This window comes from Lepeophtheirus salmonis, chromosome 12, assembly GCF_016086655.4.
Source record: "Lepeophtheirus salmonis chromosome 12, UVic_Lsal_1.4, whole genome shotgun sequence".
Lineage (NCBI taxonomy): Eukaryota > Metazoa > Arthropoda > Copepoda > Siphonostomatoida > Caligidae > Lepeophtheirus > Lepeophtheirus salmonis.
Window position 1 is genome coordinate 8,767,128 of NC_052142.2, and position 25,575 is coordinate 8,792,702.

The 25,575-nt window shown below is 33.9% G+C and overlaps 2 protein-coding genes across 5 annotated transcripts in view; one reads left to right on the forward strand and one right to left on the reverse strand.

Annotated features, from left to right (window-relative positions):
• LOC121127289 (cationic amino acid transporter 2) overlaps nucleotides 1–25,575 on the reverse strand; it is a 41,195-nt gene that overhangs the window by 7,743 nt on the left and 7,877 nt on the right. Inside the window, exon 7 of one of the 4 annotated variants that reach the window (XR_005867735.2) lies at nucleotides 12,086–12,227. The exons of 2 other annotated variants lie outside the window; for them this stretch is intronic. The gene's annotated coding sequence lies outside the window, so the exon portion shown is untranslated. Of the gene's footprint in view, nucleotides 1–12,085; nucleotides 12,228–20,247; nucleotides 20,704–25,575 lie in introns of all 4 variants that reach the window. One more of the 4 variants, XR_011782488.1, reaches the window with a different exon arrangement.
• Nucleotides 2,918–3,924, forward strand: LOC121127290 (uncharacterized). Its single transcript, XM_040722619.2, has 2 exons — nucleotides 2,918–3,677; nucleotides 3,785–3,924. The coding sequence occupies exon 1, from the start codon at nucleotides 2,918–2,920 to the stop codon at nucleotides 3,665–3,667; it is 750 nt and encodes a 249-aa protein (XP_040578553.1). The 3' UTR covers nucleotides 3,668–3,677; nucleotides 3,785–3,924.

The following is a 25,575-nucleotide window of genomic DNA, read 5'->3' on the forward strand; positions in this document are numbered from 1 at the left end:
AAAGTAAAATTAGTCATTTCGACTGTTGAAGAAGAACCCTGGCGGATAGCTCAAGGAAGAAAAATAGGAACTATCCGACGACTGAAGCGTTACACGCCAACTCATGAAAATTTGTTAGCTTCAATGGAGATGGAGAAAATCTGCCCTCCATCTGAAGAACTTGAAAAATTAGACCCTACTATTAATTATTCACTAATACTAGATAAATTGTTCCAATATATTGGAAAACCTATTAAAAGAGTAGCTAGTGAGGTGGAGAAAATTAAAAAATGAAATTAATATTATGTTTGGGGGGGAGAGTTCGAAAAAATGATTATCTGAGCAGTAATGAACGGGCACTAGTAGAAGAGTTATTATATAGATTTTATGGTATATTATCAAAAGACTCCTCCAAAGTAGGCTGCACGGAAATATTAGAGTTTGCGGTGGATACCTATGAATCCAGCTGTGAAAGAAAGTTTTAAAGGACAACTTCAACAATGGATTGAGGAAGGAATAATTGAACCGACCATAAGTGAATGAGGATCAGAACAAGTTAACAATTTGTTTCCCCATTTCGGACTTATAAATTCCTTCAGATGCCTTTTGGACCCAAGAATGTGTGCAGGACATATGCACGATTAATGCGTCAAGTTTATGGTCCACAACTAGACCGGTGAGGACTCCTCGGATTCTTTGATGACAATCTCATCTTAGGATGTACGTTCATGCAAACACTATGTAGATTTGCTGAATTTATGCTCAGGACTGAGAATGCTAATGTCAGGGTAAAGGCGATGAAAACAGGTTTGTTTATGCCTATGACGAATTGGTTAGGGCACGAGATAGGGGGGAGGACATGTTGCTCCGGCTGATAGACTAGTAGAAGCTGTTCAGTATTGGCCTATTCCTGCTAACAAGAGGGATCTCCAAACCTTCTTGGGCAAGACCTCTTATTATCGTAAATTTATAGCATCATATGCTAAAATAGCTGAACCAATTGCAAAACTTCTCCGCAAAGATGTAGAATGGCAGTGGGCTAAGAGCCAAGATGAAGCATTTAATGAATTAAAGAAAAGGTTGCAGGTAAAACCATTATTAAATACCCCAGACTTTTCAAAAGAATTTATTGTAGAAACAGATGCTTCAAATTTTGCCATTGGCGCCGTGTTAACGCAAATAGGGGATGATGGTAAAGAACATCTGATTGCGTACGGTAGAAAGTTCCTTAATCAATCACAAAGAAATTATTCTGCAACGCAGAAGGAATTGCTAGCTGTAGTCGAGTTTGTAGAACATTTTATGTATTTTATAATGGGAAGAAAGTTTGAAATCAGGACTGATCATCAACCTTTACAATGGTTCATGAAATCAGTTGCGCTTACTGGAATGTTACACAGATGGAAGGAGAGGCTTATGGAATATGAATTCGAAATTAAGTATAAGCCTGGAAAAAGAAATCAGAATGCTGATTCTTTGAGTAGAAGACCCGACCATGAAGAAGGTGTAACGGAAGAAAGTAAAAAGCCCAATGAATATGATTTCAAACTAATGAAAGCTATAGGCAAACCCATTGCAAATGTTGCTGCGGTAACAACTCGACGCAGGAAAAAAGAACTTGATCAAGAACAAGAAAGGATCAAGGTAATAGAGCAAGAGATGATTGAGGTACAAGATAAGGGAAAAGAAATCAATGAAAATGAAATTGATGATATCTCAACAGATAAATTTATAAAACTAGATTTTTATAGGTCACAAAGGGATGATACTTGCATGAAATATATTAAGGGTTTGTTAATGAAAAACAAAACGGTTGAGGAAATTAGAGCACAAGGTAATAAATTATTGTCGCGGGAAATTAAAGCTTATCTTAGAATATATAATCAATTACATTTAATTGATGGTAAATTGTATATGAAGAATAAGGAAAATGGAAATTATGAGAATTTGTATACGGGAAAAAGATATTCATACAGTTATTGCGACTGTACATGTACATCCTTTATCAGCGCATCCTGGAATGACAAAGTCAAAATTATTAGCTAAACAATATTTCTATTGGACAAATATGGATAGAAATATTGAGGATGAAATAAAAGGTTGCGAGGTCTGTGTTTGTGCAAAGGAAAGGAGACAAAGACCATTGGAAAAAATGGGACAAACTTCTACAGCCATCAATGAAAGATTCCTTGTATTTTACATGGATTTGATGGGTCCGATGTACAACGGTTATTCCAGTGATCCTAAGTATTTAATGACAATCACTGATGCATGTACTAAATTTCCAGAAGCGTTCCCCTTGAAGGAACCTACAGTTGAAAATATTTGTAAGATATTATTAACTGAATTCTTCCCAAGGTATGGAACGGGTATGAAATTAGTAACAGACAGGGGTTCACAATTTAATTCCAAATTAATGCGACAGGTGTGCGATGAGTTAGGAGTCATTAAAGCAGAAACTCAAGCTTATCAACCTCATACTAACCCGGTTGAAAGATTAAATAAGGATATTGGACAAGCTATTAGAACATTAATGGTCCAAGAAAATATCCCTGATAATAAATGGCATAAATGCCTAGGGGGAGCCTTGGCTCAAATAAGGTTCCTAATTGTACCGAGGTTAGGGTATTCTCCATTTTTCTTAGTAACTGGAGCACATCCAGTGGTTCCTGCAGTTCAATTAGATTCAAATATGCAAAATGCTCCTACATCAGTTAATGAACTGGTAAATACAGTTACTGATGCGTTAGAAAAAGTTAGAGTCCAACAATTTGAAAGTCATTTAAAGAATAGAGAGGCTTAGAATAAAAAAGTAGCCCAACAGGTAATTAATGTTGACGATGAGGTGTTTTTGTGGGCACCACAAACTGACAAGAATCGTAAATTGGCTACTTATCAAAACGGACCATTTAAGGCTCTAAAGGTAATAAACGACAGAATGGTTGAGATTAGAACAAACAAGGGGCCTAAAAAAGTAGCTAAGGACAGACTACGGGTAATATCAGGAAAATATATTTCTAAAGAATTGATTCCCTTTAATACACCTCTCTATAGAACAGAAAGAAATAGACCTTCAGACTCTAGACTAACGGAAGAGAACGAAAGTAATAATTTAGATCGAGTAATTCAATTTTCATATCCTGATTCTCCTGAAATTCAAACAATTCCTAAGATTTCTACATCCGTAAGTAATAAAGATATAGAAGATCTTTCAAAAAAAAGGGATGATGAGGAGGAGAATGGAAAACAAGAGGATAAAAATGAAAATGGTAATATGGATGAACTCGAGGAGGCATATATGAGTGAAGCAGGAGCGGAAGAAATAAGAAAAGAAGTAAAGAATATGGAAGAATCGCCCAATAAGATGCAAAGATCTGTTGAGAAGAAGAATAAAAAACGAAAAGCAACGCCTGAATATAAACAGAAGTCAAAGAAATTATTAAGTGCCGCCTTTGATGAACTAGCTGCGTTGCCAGATGGGAAAACACGCCCTAAGTCATATAAAAGGAAACCAGTCAGCCCCCACGTACCAGGTAAAAAGGAATCGCGTATAGAGTCAAGTAAAGAGAGCGAGCTGGACTGGAGTGAAGAAGAGGAACAGACTGAAAGAGAACTAGAAGATACAATTAATATATCTTCTACAGATGTTCCACAGGAGAAAGAGGGCGAGGAACATAGTTTTCCTTAAAAAGGAATAAGTAATAAATATTTAATTATGATTTGAACTTTAAAAAAGAAAAGAATTAAATATAATTAAATATGAAGTTACTTATTTTATTATTATCACTTACTTTTGTGTTTGAAGTTCTTCAAGTTAATTCAGAAAGTGAAATTAATGGAAAGGAAGAACTCGTCAATTCTATTCGAGGAAATGGGTAGAGTGGGAACTTCAGTACAATTGATAGAGGTCAAGACGGAATTACCAATGGTGAAAATCAACAGAAGAATTGAAAACGTCCTGGGGAGTATGCATGCTACAATTAAGTATATGAACATTGTGCATATTCCCAAGTCATTGATGAATGCTCTACAGCAAAGAATAGAATATATCGGCACACACATGAATGAAGTAATGATGTTATGTGGGTATAAGAATGACGGAAAAACGAAAAGGCAAGTGATAGTGGGCCTCGGAGTATTGGGAGGCTGGATGCTTAAGGGGTTGTTCACAAAGTTCTTCTCAAGTGATTATCACTCAAGGTATGAATCAGAGATATTGGATACCTTGGCACAGCAAGAAGAAGAACTAAGGGCAATCCGTGGAGCAATGAGAAACTTAGCCACAAAGTATGATATCCTTAAGAATGTCAAAATGATGCTTCACAATCAGCTACAAGAAGTAGAAAGGGTTGAAACAATGATAATGGTGTTGACAACAATTTCAGAACAGATCAACAAATGAATCAGGGGAATACAGGCTGGTATGACCGGGAGATTAACACCAGAATTGTTATCAATCAATGATGTGGGGAAGATCTTGGATATGGTAAAAGAAAGGAATCATGATGGATCAATCAGTCCAGTTGAAAGTGAGAGTATTGGGAATTTTTACTCTCTGCCTGTGCAACTGGAAAGAACGGCAAACGGATTAGATGTGGCGGTTCGATTACCCTTATATTACAAAGATAATCTATACGAGTTATATAAGTATAGGGAACTCCCAATGACAATAGAAGAAGGAGTTCGGATGTCATATCGATCACCAATAGGAAAATATTTAGTGATTGATGACATAAAGGGTATTTATAAGGAAATTGAAACAGATGAATTAGTGGATTGTATTCATATTGAAGATATTCGTCTGTGTCCACATTTAAGGTTGTTCAGAATTGGACAAAATGGTTGTTTGCCTGCATTGATTCATGGTAACTTTAAATTGGCTAAGGGATTATGTGACATAATGTTACATAAATCGGATGACGTGTTTGTGTCGCAAATCAACGATGGAAAAATATTCGTGGATGTGCAGAAGACACAAAGGATCAAAGCGTCATGTACAAGTGCTTCTGGTAGGACAACAAAACGTCGAGAAGCACTTGGGTCCGGACAATGGATGATCACATTGCGGAATGATTGCAATGTGAGGATTGGTGATTACTTGATTGGAGAAAGACCAGTGACAAGTAAGATCAAGGTGAGGGTCGTGGAAATGATGATTCTGGATGAGGTGGAAGATGTTATTGCGGATTTAAACCTCCGTGAAAGCTGGGTTTATGGTAATGGACAATCAAGCTCAAGGACAAGCTAGAATTATTGACGGAACCTCAGAAAGCAATATCTATAAACAAGTTGAGGATAATGGCAAGAACTGCCAGGATTGAAGAGAATCGTTTTTGGATATACAGTATAGTGGTTATTGAAACTTTATTACTCATTATATTTTCAGGATTCTTTGTGACGTTGCTCTGTAAGGTACGAGCTAGAAGAGCTGTACAGGAGTGAGTTAAATCCTGAAGGGCCGTATATCGGGAAAGAAAGACGAGGTCGTCTTTTCCTCAAGGAGGGGAGCATCTGTAGTATCACCAACTGGATGTATTATGTATGATGATGTGAATGATAGTTGTTATTGTATATATATATTTATCAGATTTAAGCTATCATGAGCTGGGAGCATGGGATGAGGTGAATTGGAGAGTTCTAGAACAACTAGCATTAGACCCCAAACGTCTATAAATATATGTTATGATGTATGTAGGGGAATCAATCGCCAGATTATCTCCAAAGAACTAAGTAATAAATAAGGCAGTGTGCAAACGTACTACGTGATTCTTATTATCAACCCTAAACTCCAAAACAACAACTTAAGGTAGGCCTAATAGTTATCCCATTGATCACAGCGGTGTTCTCATTTGACTCCCACTAAATTGTATCCTGAGAAGGAATGCTTATCAAATATTGATCTTATATTAATCCAAACTAAAAAATATAAGTAAACTTTGTAGTAGCCTTTTCCACCATTGCTAGTAAAGGACACTACACTACCCTCAACTATATACTATATGCTCCAATTCTTAGTATGATAGAAGTTTCACATAATTTCAGACTCAATAGTTTCTTAAAATTATTTTAGAACAATTTTAGAAATTGTATAAGCATTTCGACGTGCCAAAAGCTCCGAGAGCTTGATTGGGAGGTTCTATTGTACCCTCTGTATATTCCAGATTTGGCACCAAGCGATTATGAACTTTTCACATAAACTGATTACAAAGGATACTAATATGGAAATCAATAGTGATCCACCAGTTAGCTCCTTACTTAGAATTATTCTGTATTATAAAAATATCAAAAATAGATCATGCGAAATTCAACAAAAGTACGTTTTGGTTTCTAAGAAGCCCTACATAACCTTGGAACATCTGCATGCTTCAACTTATGAGTAGGTTTGAAATGTCACAGGTCTATCGTTTGAGGAAAGAATATTCATGGTACCAATAGAGTTCTTTAGAACATCGAGAAGGACAGTAAATTATTGGAAAAAATCACTGGCTCCTGGAAATCCATAATTCAGTATGTGCTTCCCCTTCTGCGATCAAATATACCAATAAACTCAATCGAAGAGATTACACAATGGATGAATTTTTCACCATCAGGTATTTTTTTGGATATCTTAAAAAAAATATGAAAAATCAGATTAGTTATGTGATTTTTCTACAATAAAAACGGTTAGAGAATTACATATCAACTTGAACAACCTGGTTGTTGGGATCTCGATTAATTTTTACACCACTTTTTTTAATATACTTCAAGTGAAAATACAAAAATAATTCAATAATGATCTCAGGGTGGAGTTTCCAATTGGAAAAGTCCATAAACGCTTCCTTCATGTCATTTATCTTTCGGCAGATGATATCTTCAGGAGCTCGATGAGTATATTTTGCAACCCTTTCACAAGTTCAAAAAAAAAAAAGTATTGCTATATGGATTGGCTTTATATTCAATATTTCTCAAAAAAAACCTTTGGAAACAGATGATGAAGGAAAATGTTGTTCTTGTAGCATAGACGTGGAAACCTCCCCTCATCTATTCTACAAATGTCCATGGATTAAAGATATAGCGAGAATGCCATTAAAATCCATAAGGGAAACCTTTGAGATGTCACTGTCCAAGGATAATTGGCTGATTTTGACGTCATTAGTTCACAAAGAGTACTATAAGGAAGATATTGTGACAAAAAGTCACCTTAGCCTCTATGCAGCACGTACAAACGGTACGTACTTTCGGATTCACGCTTACTTAGAGAGGCTCGTTCTTCGGACTCTGGAGCTCTTCCAAAAATTGACAATAAGGGCAAGTAATTATTTTAACATTGTGAAGTTGTTGACTGAATAATGAGACAGAATTAGCTGGATTTGTTAACTTTAACGGCTGAAAATCGAGTATATTATAGACATGTTTAAAAAAAAAAGAAACCGAAATTCAACTTGGTATCCTTAAAAATTTGAAGAATATTTTGGAAAAGATCAGCACCCATTTAGTGACAAGAGAGGAGTTGGAGAACAAAATAAACAAGGACATTGTCAAGAATTACACCGATATCATTCCCCAATTCTTCTTTATAATTCATTTATAACTCTGCAACAAATCCTGAAAGTTACTTTCTGCTCTTTTAAGAGCACACACAAATGTTCAATCAAGTATGGATATAATTGAATCTGTTTAGAAAAGAAAGTTCAATACTCAGAAATTAAATAACAATGATAATTGCTTAGGAAAAGTAAATCCCTTCTTCAGATTACCAATTCCAAAAAACAGGCCAGCTAAAAATACCACACGATTTACATCACTAGAAATTACACATATATATCATCTCAGTTTTTCTTAATCTACAAAAAATAATCGATCTTTGGCATCAAAACATTCTTTATGTGTTAGTTCACTTTGCCATCAACTTTTTTTAATTTTTCATATCTACAAGGGTATAAAAATAAGATGTAATTCACCCTATATATATTCCCAGGCCCAGTTTACAAGTAGCATATCTTACATTTTGAGAGATTTGTAGTAATGTTAGCGTAAAATACAAGAAGGGGGCAGCGTTTTCCATACATTTGTTACGTCATTAAATGGACCTGCTTAATTCTGTCAAATTATAAAAGTCGTGTTTAACTTACTTTTATCATCCATCATCTTGATTTGTCCTCAATCCCCAAGTTACACACGGTGTTATCTCGATAACACAATATGTATTTTGTTGTCAGTTGCCAATTTACTCATCTCACTTGATAGTTTATGAATATTTCATAATGTATTTTATTTTTTAAATAAAAGAAATAATAAGCTGTTTTATAATTATGCTCCGTTTTCAAAAGGACAGTAATACAATTAGTTGTTCATTCCTGAATATATATATATATATATTGGCCATCTTATTATTTCTATGAAGAAATTTTGGCTGTCATACTGTCATATGGAAATAAAAATATATATCTACGCTTTTCTTATAATATTACCAAACAATATTATAATACAGTATGGAATAAAAATCTATGTATATTTTTAAATTACGAAATATATATATGTAATTAAAAATAGTGGACGGAGAATTTGTCAGATTTTTTTTTCTTTACTCTTGGTTATGGAGAATTCTACAGGTCAGAGAATATATTACCATTATTTGAATAATGTGGTAATACGTAAACAGCATAAGTTGACTGGAAATCCATCAAAACACAATCGAAATATGAATAAAAGGAATGAAGGTTTTAAATATTTTCTAGCGAATCTAATAAAGAATAATTTTATTTTTAGTAAGCTTTTGTAAGCTTTAAAACTGATTCTTTATTCACTTTTATAATATGACAGTACTTGTATTTACTATTTTAAAATTTAAAATGAAAACAATTCAGAATCTCCGTCAATTTAAATCGATAAAATTTAATTAAGAGTTATTAGACAATATTTTGAAGTAAAACATGAATTATATAAAATATGAAAAATTTATTTTGGATATAATATTCCGTGTCATTAATTTTGTTCTCATAAAAAAAGAGAGATGAGAAGGGGAGATCAGATAATCCAGTTTTTAATCCGACGCTTGGTATATCAATTCTTAATCGTAGAGCTCTAGCTTTAAGTCTCCACAAGAGTAAAGATAGTTTATTTTATTTTCTTCCTCTCACCCTATATTCTTCTCTCCTCTCCACTAACGTTATCCATACAAGCCCGTTTAGAGCAGCATGAACATTATCTCGTGGGATTAACATTGTCATATTGTGTTCCAGATAATAAACATTGTAATTTACTATTAGCTTTACAGGCCACTTGCTCGAGATCACCAGCTTACCCAAAACCATACAAGACTTCGTGGTTGTATGGATTCCTACCTAATATGGGTTTCACACTCTGGCTAATGTCTTTTTTTATAAACTTCAGGGATCAGTAGTCCCAAAATTATGAAATACAAACTTTTTTCCCCATTACATTATTTGCAGTTCGTACATGAAAACCCCCTCTGGGAAAAAAGACTCCAGATGAGATACGATATTTCAAGTGCATCTGCTTTGGTGTGAGGATTGGATCACTAACACCTTGGATTAAATTTTGTTCTTATTCTGTCTCTCTCAAAACCTCCTAAAATTTGGCTTTGTGGTCTTGTCAAGAGATGTTGTACCTGATAGTCGATTTGGCAACTTTGAAAGGGTCTCCGTCCGTCCTCCATTTTGGATTGAATGAGTATTACTAGAGTTGATTCTTCAGAAAGACCAATAAAGAATGAGCCCCTCTAGAATTTAACATATCTCCCACTGTGGCTAACCACAAATTATATTTCATTTTTTCAAGTAGATATAGGGTGATCAGCTCATTTCCTTCGATTGGGGCCGGTGAGCCAATAGCAAGCCTGTATACACTTCTCGTTTTAATCAGAACACTATCCATTTCTCTAATCGGCGAACACTGTAGACGGTCTGGATTCTTTTTACCTTCAGCTTCTAGTATCGCCCATATCCAGGGGAAAACTTCATATGGCCCCGTCTTCTCCAAGATAATTGAATGAGATATTAATACATTATTTATTCCATCGATTTCCAAGTCCCCATATCAATTATGTTAAGTTTAAGTATGCTTAATTAATAATATTTTATATATACATGTTGGTATTTGAAATACATCTGTTTTTAATTAGTTTAATTGTTATTATATAGTCAAATATATAGTGATTATATGAATCAAGATGATTTTTATTCACATATTTTGATATGATCAAAATTAGATTTAGTCCGCGAGAAATCAAGACGTTAAGATGCCAAGAACAAAGATCATTTGTCATGTTCCCAGATGCTAGACTGTCATAGAAACTGATTCATAGGAGGAATTAAATTGGTTATTGGAATAATGGTAATTGTTCAAAAGAATCACTAAGATCGGGGATGAAGTAAAGGTCGACCCGTTGCTTCAGTTTTATCAAACGACATTGGGTGATAATATTGTGAAAGATAATTTTGGCATCTTAAATTAAGCCAAGTAAATTGTCCTAGCGGTAATAAATTCACTTGTAGTGAATCAAGAGATAAAATTAGTAAAGGAGACGGAGTTATTATCTCTTTACATGAGTTCATAAAAACGTATGGATTTTTCAACGAAGGTTGAATGTGAAAGAAATATAAATTGTAGTCATGAAGTCATTCATTCGGGATATTAACATGTATCTGCGACCCAAGAATATTAATGGAAATAATTCCACCTTCTGATGTTGATAAGAAAGGACTCTCTGAGCTTAAAAACAATAAACGAGTGCTTGGAGATCGTTCGCTTCAAATTTCTGCACTTTCGTCTATCAGAAAAGCATTTAGTATTCAAAAATAATACGTTGGTAAATGGCCAGTCTGAAGATCAATCAAAGTCATAGATGAAGTTGTTCAGTATTGAGTTGGATGGAATAAATCAAAGTTTTAAATACACTTTAATGAGGCCCGTGATAGTTGGTAGTGGTTGCAGAGACTGGTATTTGGTAATGTTTTAGGAGGAAAATTTATTTTTGAGATTTAAGCAATGGTTAAACGACTTGATCAAGGTTGAAGATCATTTCTGGGAAGTTATTGGAAAGCCAATCGATATTAAGGGTGGCATTTTTCTACGTGTTAAAACAATGGAAAAAGTTTAATAAGAAATGGGGTCAGTTGTATATGTGAGTTCCCTTACTAGAAATGTGTTCTTACCAAAATATGTTTATAACAGATTAAAATATTAGATCATTCGTACCTTATGCACATCGAGGATGTGACTTCACATATAGGTAACAACAGAAAAAATACTGATCATGGATGCTTAAAGTGAACAAAACCTCGTACATGAAGTAGACTCCTACTCTCCTTTTGAATCTGTATTATCCGATTTTTGCGATATTAAGGGCCCCAAGTATCTTGTATTCGCTGATAGCTTGTCAGAATGAACTAAGTTTTATAAAAAAACATTTGATCAGAATGCATTTTGACGAGCTTAAGATAGTTTTTGAGTACGCACAGAGTTCCAGAATAAATATGGAGCCACAATTAACCGGAATTAACATCCTTAGAAACAAGAGTTTGTAAGAAATTGAGTCGTCAACTACCGTACATTATCGACGTATTTCCTTTAATTTTAAAAAGAATGTTACCACAAATAATACAAAATTAGTATAGTTTTTTTCCTAAGAGATTGGATAGGATGAGTACCCTAATGGAAGTGAGGGATAATCACCAATTATCGGTAGAAGTTAATGGATGTGACGTTTTGATTTGAAATTTTAAAAGATATATCTTGTTACCTTAAATAATATTATCAGCATGAATTAAATGATTTGATATGTGATTTGGGAATAAGAAAAAGACATCTGAGCTTCTAGCCCCACAATTGAATCAGAACATATTGCATAAGTCGAAGTATGTCTCATACATAATAATAATTTACTGGAATATGGTATTTTTGATGGAGCAAAAATACATAAACTTATCAGATATGAAGAGTTTATCAGTTAAATGACAAACCTGGAAAGGAATCAGAAATGTGTTTTTTTTTTTCAAATATGTGGATAACTTCCTGGGGAATTCCAAAGCTACTGACTACAAAGAGTTAGTGCACATACAAATGGAGGACTAAAGAGTAATGAGATGTAAAATGAGTATCATACTTTATTTTTTACATTGCCATCTTGCAAGCTTTCCTGATAATCTTGGTGATGTAAGGGATGAACAGGAAAAAACATTTAATCAAGATTTAATTGTAATGTAAAAACGTTGTGGATGAAGATGGGATGTGTACAAGATGATAGACTATTGTTGAAGCATAAAAAGAGATTGTATTTAAGTTGAATATACAAAAAAAAAAAAAAATGAAATGTAAGAAATTTTTAACATATTAACTATTAAATAAAAATATATATGTACATTAAAATATATGTACTCTTTTCAAAATTATATTTTGTGTTGTTATTAGTCTATCTGAGATAGGATTGTGTTTATATGATATATTTTTCTAACCTATTAACTAAAATTGTTGTTGTTAAAGAAGATTTACAAAGTGATAAATACTATTATAGAAATGTTGAATTAGTCAATGTCAAGTCATACGTCCTCTTTCAGACACTACAATTCTAATTGAATAAAATAAGAGACTGAATTTGTCATATGTTAATAAAATAAAAGGAAATATTAGGCGTTGTGGATTAAAGAAGGGAAAAATAATAGACTTTTGCTTTAAAACTACATAAATATATTTTTTTTATCTTAATTTCTATTTTAACATTTTTAAATAATATCATACACTTGACTGTGTTTTACGTTTTTTTAAATTATATAATTATTATTCTGAATTTCCTCTCTTTTACATACCGGTCTTTTCCAATAACCAACCAAAAGATCAGTCCGTTCCGGGCGACGACACAATAGTTCCCCCATAAGATAAACAGAGCATTAGGAAATTAAAAATTATGATTATCTGCGTTTTTAGGAAAACGGTCCTCTACCGCTTCGAAAGGTTGTTTGTGATCCATAGATTTGGAAAAAGTCGGCTCATTCGTTTCTGAAATTCATTTAATAGTTTTGGGTGATCGTTTCGGACTAAAAATTCTTTAATGATCGCGGGTTTAAGACACTCAATAGAAATAGTGTCCTTTTTACCCGGTGGTACTTCCACATAAAATTTATTTAAATTCCAAAATAAGACTTTCGCTGGACCCGTATAAGGTGCTTCCAGAGGATTTTTTACCCGATCCAAGCGAATCCAGACATAATCTGAATTAATTAAATTATCGGAAATATACAAATGATTTTTGCTTTAACACCACATAAATATATTATTTTTATCTTAATTTTTATTCTAACATTTTTAATTAATATTATACACTTGACTATGTTTTGACGTTTTTTTAATTTTATAATTGTCATTATTATTTTCCTCTCTTTCACGTCCCGGTCTTTTCCAATAACCTGCCAAAAGATTGGTCCGGTCCGGGCGACGCCACAGCGTCAAGATTTATAGAATGATATTAATTTTTTTTTAAATTATATAAATAGCTGAGTAAAACAAAAGATAGTTATAAGAAAATTCACTATATCAATTTTATCAAATTCTCTCAAAAGTCTCATGCAATGTTGGAAAAAACGAAATACTGGAATTTGAACTTGATACTGGAAAGAATGGTCATATCAAAACAAAAGTATAGCCATTAATTCTACGTTTAAGCCAATCTACGTATTATTACAGCCAAAACTGACTTATTTACTAATAATTGACATAAAATTGGAAAAATACATATTTTTCAGTCTGAAAGACTAACTCAAGCAATTTACGAACAACAAATACTTCAAATTGTTAAATTAATTTAAACATTTCTAGGTATAACCTCTTAAGATAGAAAATGTTTGTCTAATTATAGTAAGATTACCTAGCCCTTAACTCAATATATATGACAAGTTGAATGGATTTGTAAAAACCGGCATCAAGAAACCTTTAATGAACTCAAACAAAACTCATTAAAACAACCAATTATCCTTAACATTAGTTATTTGCTATTGTTATATTTGTTCATCATTTTAAATATTTTCTAGCTGGCTATAAATTCACAATCAACACAGATCATCAACTTCTTCAATTGTTTATGAAACAACTGTACTATCAGGCATTCTTCATAGGTTGTATAACATTAGGATAATATACATATAATCTTGGAAAGCAAAATCATAATACCGACGTCCTCAGTATACGAACGGATAATATAAACGAAGAAAAGATCATAAAAATATTAACAAAACGGAACACATGTAATTTAAATCATCTTGACAACGAACATAACTCCTGCGACCATAAAGAAGAAGATAAGGAAGCTCAAAAAACAAAGATCAACGAAGTGAATTTTTCAAAAATAAAAATAAATTACACAATGATTAAAAGAATATATTGTAGTATATAAATCAAGGAATGAGCATAGAACAAATATGAAATAAATATATAAAATCTCTAACGAAAGACTCAAAGATATATTTAAAATATTATAATTATCTATGTATTGCACAATGTAACTTATATCTTCAAAACGATGTTACATGAGATTTGTTTACTTTCAAAATTAAGGAAACAAGTAATAGCAACTTCAGTACCTATACCCCTCTTATAGCTAACCCCAGAATAAACAAATCGAAATTCATGGAAAAATAGTATTTATATCAGACAAATATGCATAGACATATCTAGGACGCAATTGGAAGATGTGATGTTTGCATGCAAGCGAAAGTAAAAAAACAACAAGCTTCTGAAGTTATTCGCCAAACATTCAAGGTAATAGGAGAATGTTCTAAAATATTATATATTAAGGTAGGTCGATTTGAGCATTTTCTTTCGAATTTCGATTTTAGACAGGCACTGATAGTGAAAGTTAGCTCATATGTAAGACTGGGCACGTTTGGACAATGAATTACTGTTTTGTGATTATAAAAGGTAAACGTTTGTTTTTTATTTTTTTCATATTTTTTTATTCATTATTTATTAACAACTGTTGTGATAACATCTTCCTCCCATGAATTTTGCCGCTTACCTTAGTGCAATATTGAAAATAATTAATTTTATTCGTCAAATGCCTTAAAAATGTTGCCCCTCCGCCTACATTACAATTAATTGGATCCACATCTATCCATTTTCCCATGAAGCTCATATTTATCCGTTTAGAAATCCTAACCACACACCTTTTGATTCTCTCTTCATGTTCTTTTCAAGGGATCTCGTCTCTATGTACCTCACTCGGTGGATCTTATCTTCTTTAATGAAAGTATCGTTCATTGTGCAGATGCTCCTTCCCACCAAGGTCTGTGATAGTGACTTCTAACCTCGTTAATAATTGCCTCTATACTCAAAAATTCATAAATTCCTCCAAATCTTCTCTGGAATAATCGTATACTACTATAAGAACTAATAAGTTCCATAAAAATACAGAATAATCAACTGAAAGCCCAAGTAAGCAACAGAAAGAGTTATCATCTCCCTTTACTGTTCCTTAATTGAAATGATGTAATCTTTTTCTTGTTGAGTCAACTCTGCTTCGTCTCTTACTCTAAGAAAAATATTTCATTCATAAAAGTCCTTCAGTTTCCTTGATGTATGTAACGCAGAAATAACTTAGCTCGATCACAATTCCAATTATACGGTAAATTTTGTGATGTATAATCTATATAGATAATTATATAACCTGGAACCTAGATTTCTTTATCAATCTTACATCAATCCTCGCTCCTGTATTTTCCTCGCACTCGCTTGATGCCCAGACCTACTCATATGATAACGAAGAAGAACATGATTAATACGTAACTCAACTAGTTTTTTTTTTTTAAATCGACTTAAAGATCAACTACATTCACCCTTTAATCAAGGAAATATGTATTACTGAAATATATGGAAGAGTGAAAAAAATTATATTTATTTTCTTAGCTTAATAGGCTACTTGCATCCATCTATTTGTAAGTCATTGAAGATTATATGAATAACACTAGAAAATATATACAAAAAAATGTATACAAAATATACATTTATAATATTAGCTGTATTAAAAATATATTGTTTGAGAAAATTTGTTTCAACATTTTAAACTCATAATAAGTTTTTAATACTTCACCTAAATTCATATGGTGATAAAGTTTTTATGTTTATTCTTCTGAAACATTTTTTACTTCTTCTGCATGACGAACACCAGCTGCACAAGTTATTAAGAATCGGTAATACAATTACTTTCCAATTTTGCTTCCAGACTCTATAGTAAGTGTGAGATGGTGTTCAGGTCCCTTACATTTTTTAGCTTAACGTATCCACTTTTATGGTAGACCACTTCATATGTTAAAGTGTCTTTGTCAATTTTTCAGTCTACTCCAATGCATATCAAATTTTCTATATCATTTTTCACCGCTCATCACTTTTGGTTTTAAAACTACGCTTTCCTCGGTCAATTTTTGATTTTCATAACAAAAATGCTTAACATCACGTCTTCGTTCAACTTTAAGGTGTAGTACAAATGAATCAATGAATTTTCTTTTACTTAGCAGTTGTTATTATTATTTAATTCCTGAGAAATGGATATCCTGTCCTAAATAGATTCAATTATATTCAAAATCTCATTGAACATTCGTGTGTGCTCATAAAAGACAGGAGCGTAACCTTCATAATTTTTTCGAAGTCCTTGTTGGACTCAGAGTAGAATTGGTGATCAACATCAAAGTAATTCTATGAAATATCCTTTTTTATTTCCTTCTCTTTTTCCTCCCTTGTCGCAGTTGATTGTAGCTAATCTAATTCTTCAAATTGTGAGGGTTACCCAAAGTTAATAGAAGTCCAAGGTTATACAATAACGCGTGTTCTACTGATATTTGACTTCCACTTCCACCACGCTTTTTACTAGTAACGTCATAAATATGATTGGATGCTTGTTTTGTCAAAACAAGTCTGTCCTTCTAGCAGTCGGTACGATACAACAAATTGAAAATTCTAGCAAGCCCGATTATATGATGGTCTAACCTTGTATTTCTATTAACCTTGAGGGTTACCATGTTGATTGCCCATTGTTCACAGGACTTTCATCACTAGTTATAGTACTAAAAATGTACAAAAAATCATATATTGGTTGATCTGATATCCAAAGAAGGTGAAGGGAAAATATATTTCTTGCAGCCCAGGCCTTACGTGGGTCCTCTTCAGAAATTACCTAACAAACCCTTATATTGATCAATTTTCTTATTTTATTCCCACTGTGAATTCATTTTTGTGGAAAAACTTTGCAATGTATGAGTCAAGTTTGGAAATTTATATTATTAGACAAATTTTGGAAGGAAATATTTTTTTTTATTAATTTGAACAATATTATAGAATTAGAAATAGAGACACTGAGGAAAGGTGACCTATCGATACACGATGTGTGATTTCATCAAATATACTCGAAGGTGAAATTTATATTATCGCTACGGAAAATAGGGTAGTTCTGTAAGCCTTTGATTTTTTGGCCACTGAAGATGAACACAGATATTCTAACGTTTGCTGAGCCTCATGCTCTAGGTAGAAAGCATCTAGAATAACTAGATTTAAAAAAAAAATTGGGTCAATTATGAATGAATTCGGCAAAACGTTAAGCAGATAGGTAAAAAAATTCCTTCACAATTTCAACTTCCAACAAGAGTAATGCTTTTAGACTGTCATGTCTTAATTGTTGGAAATTATACCATTGGTTTATTCATGAATTTACCGGTAGGCCTTTGTCATATATCCTGTATATCTATATCTTTTGTTATACATCACAACCAGAATTCTGTTTAGATCAACAGGTTGTACTAAGAGTGCGTCTTCCAAAGTAAGAACATTGAAGGTTACTGTGATAAATGCGAAGGCTTTTATCGCAAAGACGCTTATACAGGGGAAAAAGTCGTTATAGGAGACTTAAAGGCCGATTCATAGATCGGTGTCTGCCTCTAAAAATGCCTACTATGGACATATTTCGAAAAGACAGTCCGTGTTTTTCTTTATGGGCAAAATATCTCAACCTATCAACTAAGTAAATATATAGTAGGAAAAGATGTTCCGTTCAATATAATGTGGTTTTTTGGTGACTGCAAAGGTGCGTTTATACTACAGGAAAAACGTTCCTATTCATTACATACAATGTTCCCATTCCTCTCATGTTCATCAATAATAATGGATTTTTAATCAGGGATCTGATTAATAGCAATCTGTGATGATAACCGATAGGTTCAAGTACAGGATTGGCAAAAATAATCTCTTGGGTTTAGTGGATATGGAGGATTCTTCGTTGTCCTAGTCCTTCATATGTTACCTGCATTGCTGAATATCATATAATTAATGACTCAATTGAATATTAATTGTCATTTCATTATCATATGCCTAGAGTAGAATTGATTTGACAATTGGAGTTGTCCCTTGGAAACTTTAATTTAATATTTATAGAATATGTAGGAAATTGTTGATTTCTGAAGCACACATACATCGTTGGTTTTGATCTCCTGAAAGGTTAAGCATGTTGGTAAGCTAAACATACTTTAGTGAAGTTTATGGCGTCGGTTCGCAAATTAGGCTAAGCATAAAAGTGAAACTCTTCTTAAAGCTTCATTGAAACCTAGATGACTGTCCTTGCGTGAAGATTGCAAGATATTTTGAAGCAATTTTTGAGATGATACATCGATACCAATGTGTCAACATTGTCAAAACCACCAAGTAAGTTTTCTGGAACGTATAAAGCACGGTTTAATTTTAAAATAAAGTTAATTAGGATCATGATTTGTTTGATCCTCAACTATATCGTCAAGGAAGTTTGGCCCTGTTTTGATGTTATTTACACTTATGGAGAAAATGTCGGCAGTATGGTTCAACTTTCGAGAAACGTGTTCAATATTAAAGTTGATTTCTGCTATAAATGCGAATGTACATAATTGTCCTGGTGTCCAGAGAGATTGTGAATTTCAATCGCAGCAACTAAAGACATTTGCTCTGTGAAGACTTTAAAAGTTGTCTCTCCAAAGATCATTGAAAATGTTTGATGTTTTCCTTAACACTTAATAATTCCCCATCAAACGTTGAATACTTATGTTGTGTCGTAGAAAGAGATCGAGACCAAAAAGCTAGAGGTTGCTAGTGCCCATTTACCTTTTGTTCGAGGAAGGCTTCCATCCCTGTATCAGATACATCAGTTATGAGAGCAATAAACTATCTATGAATGCAAGTTGAGTACTCTTAGAAAAATTATTTTTATAAATTGAAGGACGTGTTCAATGTTTATATTCTGCATTAAAACTATACTTTTATATTTTCTTCAATAAGTGATATAAAAGCATTGATACAATCTTTTGATGACCTAAGAGTAATATTGCACCATGCCCAAAAATATTTCCAGTTCATTGATTTGATTTTGGAGTTGTTACTTTTTAAATTGCTTTTACTTTACATCCTAGAGGCCTAAAGCCTTTTGATGAAATAGTGTGCCCAAAGAAGTTTACCAATTTCAGAATAACTACAATTTTTCTTGGGAAAGGATAATATCAGCTGTCTTAAGTCTTAATAAAACAACTTTAACATTTACCAATGTTCTTCATTGACTTGGCAGTTAAAAGAATGTCATCAAGGTAAACAAAACTATTTGGAATTCCTCGTAAAAATTGAATCGAGGAGTCTCTGAAATGTTGGAGCAGCATTTTAAAACTAAAAGGCATCCTCAGATACTCATACAGATCAACTTAATTCCATCTATAATTTCCCAGGAGAAAATATCGATGAATTGCACAGTATATTAGATTTTTAAAATTTGTTGAGAAGGTTGGAGGCTATATTTCTGTAAAATTGTTTTTTTTTGCGTCTTTATTACTCTACACATCTATAGTATACATGTTTTTTTATTATTATTATTATTTTTTATTAACGAGCCTCAACTAAAAATGTATTAGTGTGAGGCCCCCACTGCATAGGAAATATTATAATTATCCTATTATAAGTTCTGAAAAGCTTAGTAGGGGACATAGATCCATAATCTACACACCCCTTCCCTCTTTAATTTACACCGTCTGTGCCTAAAATGACTTTTACAAATCTATCGGAAGACTTTATGTATTTGGAAATCAGAAACAACTGTATCACCCTTGCGAAGAAAAAAATCAACCCTACAGTTATACCAAAAAACTAAAAAAAAAAAAAAAAACTCAGAAAATTGACTAATTAATTAAAGCTTTTTTTACAGCTCCTTGTGCCTGATGAACCTATTAATTACAATTGTCGCTATAATAGTTTAGATGAAGTTTTTAAATCAAGTGGGCTTACCTCGGTAAGAAAAATAGAATGCCAATACGTAGAACTAGATGGGGGCTAATTTTCTGACACTCAAAAGAATCCAAATGAAGACAAACATATCTTCAGAGATAAGATTCCGACCTTTTACTCCCCCAATTATCGGACTGGAGGTAATCCCGAATAAAAAGATAAAAAAATTTATCAGAATCCGAACGTAATTGGAAAATTAATAGTTGAGAGAAGACTCTTAGGATATGGCAGATCCACGGAGACGTCAATGACCATAATTCACGGACCGTCATGTGGAACTCCTTTTCAAACGCAAAGCAAAAATGTTTTCACTATAGGATGGCGACTTTGGGCCTCTTCACGAATAAATCGCGTCCAGGAAAGGATGGACAGAGTTGTTCCTATTGTAAGGAAGTAAAAGAAACGAGCTGGCACCTCTTCTACGACTGCTGGAGGATCCTGGGAGTCCGTACCATTCTAGAGGAAAAAATTAAAGAAGAATACAGGGTGGATGTTACCATAAGGACAAAATGATCGCTACATCAAGTCAACATACATCACATTTTAAAATTGACTTTTTAATCACATGTGTCTTGAGCATAGTGTATCATATTTGATATAAAGGAGAATGCAATCCTGTAGGCTTCGAAACTTTTATTCAACAGAGTATAACTTTTTTTGAAGATTTTTGACGATAAGGGGTCAGGGATAATGTAATGTTTTATGATATTAAAGGTGGTTTTTTTTTATGGAATAACCAACGACATAATATTGATTTTAATCGGCCAAAACAATTTTTTTTAAATCCCCACAACTTCGAATCTTTTAAATATATAGTTTGTCTCTATATATGCAGGGCCGTACGTCAGTATTGCGCTTTGTCTGCTTCAGCGGACCAAAAAAAACACCTTACTCAACCGTCCACCAATCATATAGGTATGTAAATATAGATGAATTAAGTCATAATTAATTATTAAAATCTATTATATATATGTAACTTATGACCAACTCATAATAGTACTGAGTCATTATAATAAAATTACATATTTGTAGCACGTCCACCCAAAAGGAAGCTAGATAATTTTTCTCAAAATTGAACATGGAATACATTTTCCAACAAATTATAGTTCATTTAAATGAAAAAATGATTCTGATTAATCCTTTGGAGGCAACACAAATTGTACTTAAAGTAGCCAAAATTCACCGGCACATTTATAGAATTAGTAAATTAATAAATTATATCTCTAAGACAATATTGGGGCCAAATTAAGTCAGATAGATAAAACGGAGGTTTTAAACTACAGTTAACACTCTCGGGTATCTCAATTAATCGCAGAAATTTGAATTCAAATCCTGTAATTTACCGTAATATCTCTGTCAAATATTGCCTGTCATTTTATAAATATAAATAATTGAACCTTTGAATATAAAACATGTTTTTCGCTTCCCGTGATACATTTCTGATAATGAATAAATTACTGCAGTTATTTCAAGAGTACTTTACAGCCAAAAATAAAAAACAAAGACGCACACAACATTTTTCGTATCGATTTAAAGTACTTCACATTGAGTGGATATTTGAGTTAGATATTATGTTTAACGTTACTTGTTGCAAATGTGAAGTACTTTACAGCCAAAAAAAAAAAAAAAGACGCACACAACATTTTTCGTATGGAGTACTCTTGAAATATTTGGGAGCGAGAGAATTTGTTTCATTGAATACAAGATTAATTAAATTATTACTGCTTAAAAGGGACATAAATAATAGTTATGTACTTTTTAGAGTGGATTGTTGCAGTAATTTATTAATTATCAGAAATGTATCACGGGAAGCAGAAAACGCATTTTAACAGAGAGTTGGTGATTTTTTCTATCTATCAGAAGGAAATACAGAAGGACAAATTTAATTATCACAAAGTTAAACTCCATAAGAATGACCCCAGCTGCAAGTATCAAGTGAAAAGTGATCATAAGAAGCAGAAAACATTGAACTTTGCTGTTAAGAAAACTTCCTCTGCTACATCCTCATCCTCAGTCACTGCCTCCTCCTGTCCCGATGACCCTGCTCCAGTTGAGGCCTTACTGCCTGAACCAAGATCTGAAAAGTCCGTTTCTGCTGAAGAGAAAGTTACTGCAGACACAGAAACTAATGGCGACTCATCAAATTACCCCAGCGGACGGATTTCTCCTGGAATAAGACTTCCTAATCTCGATATCGGACCAATATTCTCTCCCAAGCAGCTCTCTGTAGTCAACAACAACAATATTCCCTCTGCAGAGGACTCTGAGACTAGTGACAATGTCCAGGGAGGTGAGAAGAGCAAGACTGAGGAGAAGGAGTTTGTGGACGGAGGCCCAGAGTACCCTGTCGTCTTCACGAGCCAGATGGGTGACCCGATACTTACAGGGCGGGAGCCAAAGCGGAAGGACATCCAGACCAGAACCAGAGTGGAGACTGAGCAAGAAACTGTGCTAAAGTCGAGAGAGATCATCCTCTACAGCCCAAGTTACAAACATACAGTCCTCAGATAGATGACAAATACTCCAGAGACTTTCAATATGATTGGTTCTGTAAGTTCCTGTGGCTAGAATATGACGAGGTTGAAAAGTCAGCCAAGTGTTTCGCCTGTTCCAAATTTGCCATTTCCAACCTTGGGAAATTTGAGTTCAAAACATGGAAAAACAGTTCCTCGTTGAAAGTTCATTCTAACAACCAAAAACACAAACTGTTGATGGAAAAGTGGATCAATTTCCTCACATCAAAGAGAAAGAATACCTCTGTTCTCGGCCATGTTCAGTCTCAACATGCTGAGGCCGTCGTGAACTGGCGAGCTTATTTGAGGTATCTTTTCCAAACTGTTGGGTTCCTCGCAAAGCAAGGATTGGCTTTTAGGGGCAATTCCGAAACAAGAGAAAAGTTGACAGAATCTAATGAAAACAATCGAGAAAACTTCTTGGAGCTTTTGTCCCTGCGTTCACACGACAATCATATTCTCAAAGATAAACTGGAGGCCGAAGTCAAAAAATTTGGTTCAGCTGGGGCAGGTTTTGCCAAATGGACTTCACCTGACATCCAAAATGAGCTGATAGAGATTATAGCATCCAAAGTGACGAAAATATAATTGAAGATGTCAAGACTTGTGCCGGCGATGATGACTACTGGTTCTCTGTGATTGTTGATGAGACATCAGATATGTCAAACACGGAGCAGTTCAGTCTGTCACTGGGATATCTGACGAGTGAAGGCATCAAGAAAGAGAGCTTCCTCAAGTTTGTAAAAGTTATCCAGACTGACGGCAAATATTTGTTTGAGAAGCTTCACGAAGCTGTCAAGGATCTTGGCCTTAACCCCGCCCGCACTGTCTCCCTGGCCGCGGACGGTTCCTCCAACATATCTGGCATCAAGAAGGGTCTTGCCACCAGGTGGAAGGAAGCAGCCCCACTGTGTGTCTACATCCACTGCTACGCCCATGTCCTCAATCTTGTAGTCAAGGATCTTCTCTCAGATATAACCCTGTTGAGAAATACAATGGGGACAGTACAAATTTTATACAACTTCATTGAAGGGTCACCAAAGAGGTCAGCAATCTACAAGTTGGTGAAGATAACAAGTAAAGATGAGGAGCATGCCAAGGTGATGACCCTGAAGAACCAGTCTACTACCAGCTGGAGTCTCCGCTACGATGCTGTACACGCTGTATCTCTAGAGATGGTCAGAATCATGAAGACCTCCATAATAATGAGAAAAGATAAAGATACATTGTCGAGTTCAACAGCAACTTCTCTGCTCAACAGCATCTTTAGTCACGAATTTGTTTTCGGCATTGAACTGTTGAAGACACTCCTCAGACACACATCTAGCTTGTCAGATGAACTTTAAGGCAGAAAGGTTGATCTAGCAAAGGCCCGGAAACACGTCAAACTAGTGATTAGGACTCTTGAAGATCTTAAGAATGAGAAAATCTTTGAATCAATCTGGAAACTTGCTGAGTTGAAGTCGTCTGAGATGAAATCAGTATTTGACCAGGACAACTCAATTGATTTGGAATTCAAGGAGGCGAAGATTCCAAGGAGAATAAAGTGGAAAGGAACAACTGAATCCTACTTCCGTGAAACACATTTCGATGTTGCAATAAATAAGATTGTATTAGAGCTTGAGAGCAGATTTGCCACCGACGATACAAACATCACAATGGATCTCATTGCAATCGTCAATGACAGTTAAGTGGAGACCTGTGTCATTGAGCGTGTTCGCCAAGCACTACAGACTTGAACTCGAGCAGCTCCAGTCAGACCATGCAATCTTCCAGCAATTCAAGGTTAATATTATAATGTTTCATTTTGGATTATATGTTTAAAATTTATGTTTCTCTAGGCAGATATTGACACAGAAGACATGGTTTCGTCACCAATTCCTGCGGAGTTAATAAGCTCAGGAGTGTTCCGCCTGATGCCAGAGCTATACAAGGTGATCGTTATCCTGGCATCAATGCCCATCAGCAGCTGTGAGGCGGAGCGGTCATTCTCCTGTCTCAGAAGGCTAAAAAACCCCATGAGGACCACCATGGACCACGAGAGACTCTCCTCCCTCACCCTCTTGAACATGGACAGGGTGATGGTGGACAAGGTGCTCCATGAAGACATGGACAGTTTGATTGACACCTTTGCGTCAAGGAAAGAGAGGAAAAACTTCTTCTTCTAATCATGATAAAGAACACATGCATTTTTTTCTTCATTTTTTTCAAACACATCACCACGTATACATGCGAGTTAAGAACATCAAGACTTGTGAACATAATTTATTTTCTGTCAATGTAACCATTTCATGGTATATTATAATCTTGTTCATTATCTTTATCTGTTATTATTTTAAAAATATTTAAGGAGGTTTAAATTGTTTGACTTAATTGTATAGTTCAAAAAATTTCTCTCATTCTTGCACCGTGCATTTTATACTCCATTAAACTCCTTCCTTTATGAATAGGTCGGCATTGACTTTCCGTCTAGAGTTTTTCCTTTTCATTTTATTTTTCCCAATTTTTGCCTGAAGAAAATAATGGTCAGACAGTCCATTGGACGATATTCTTGCAAGATTTAATCTATATTGTAGCATTTGCCCTGTTTAAATATCCCACGTTCACCACTGAAAATCAACTGTTCACCCTTGTAAAGCGGACCGAAAAATCTTCCTGACATACGGCACTGTATATATGTATGTATATATTATGAAAATGTATTATTATTTTAAGATCTGAATAAAACACTTTTATAAAAAAAAAATAAAGCTAATTTATATTTTATAATGTGTATTGTACTTTCATTATATATATTCTATATCAGAAAAAAGTT

Excerpts from the sequence above, each read along its gene's own strand:
- LOC121127290 (XM_040722619.2), top strand. The coding sequence starts at position 2,918 with ATGGTTGAGATTAGAACAAACAAGGGGCCTAAAAAAGTAGCTAAGGAC.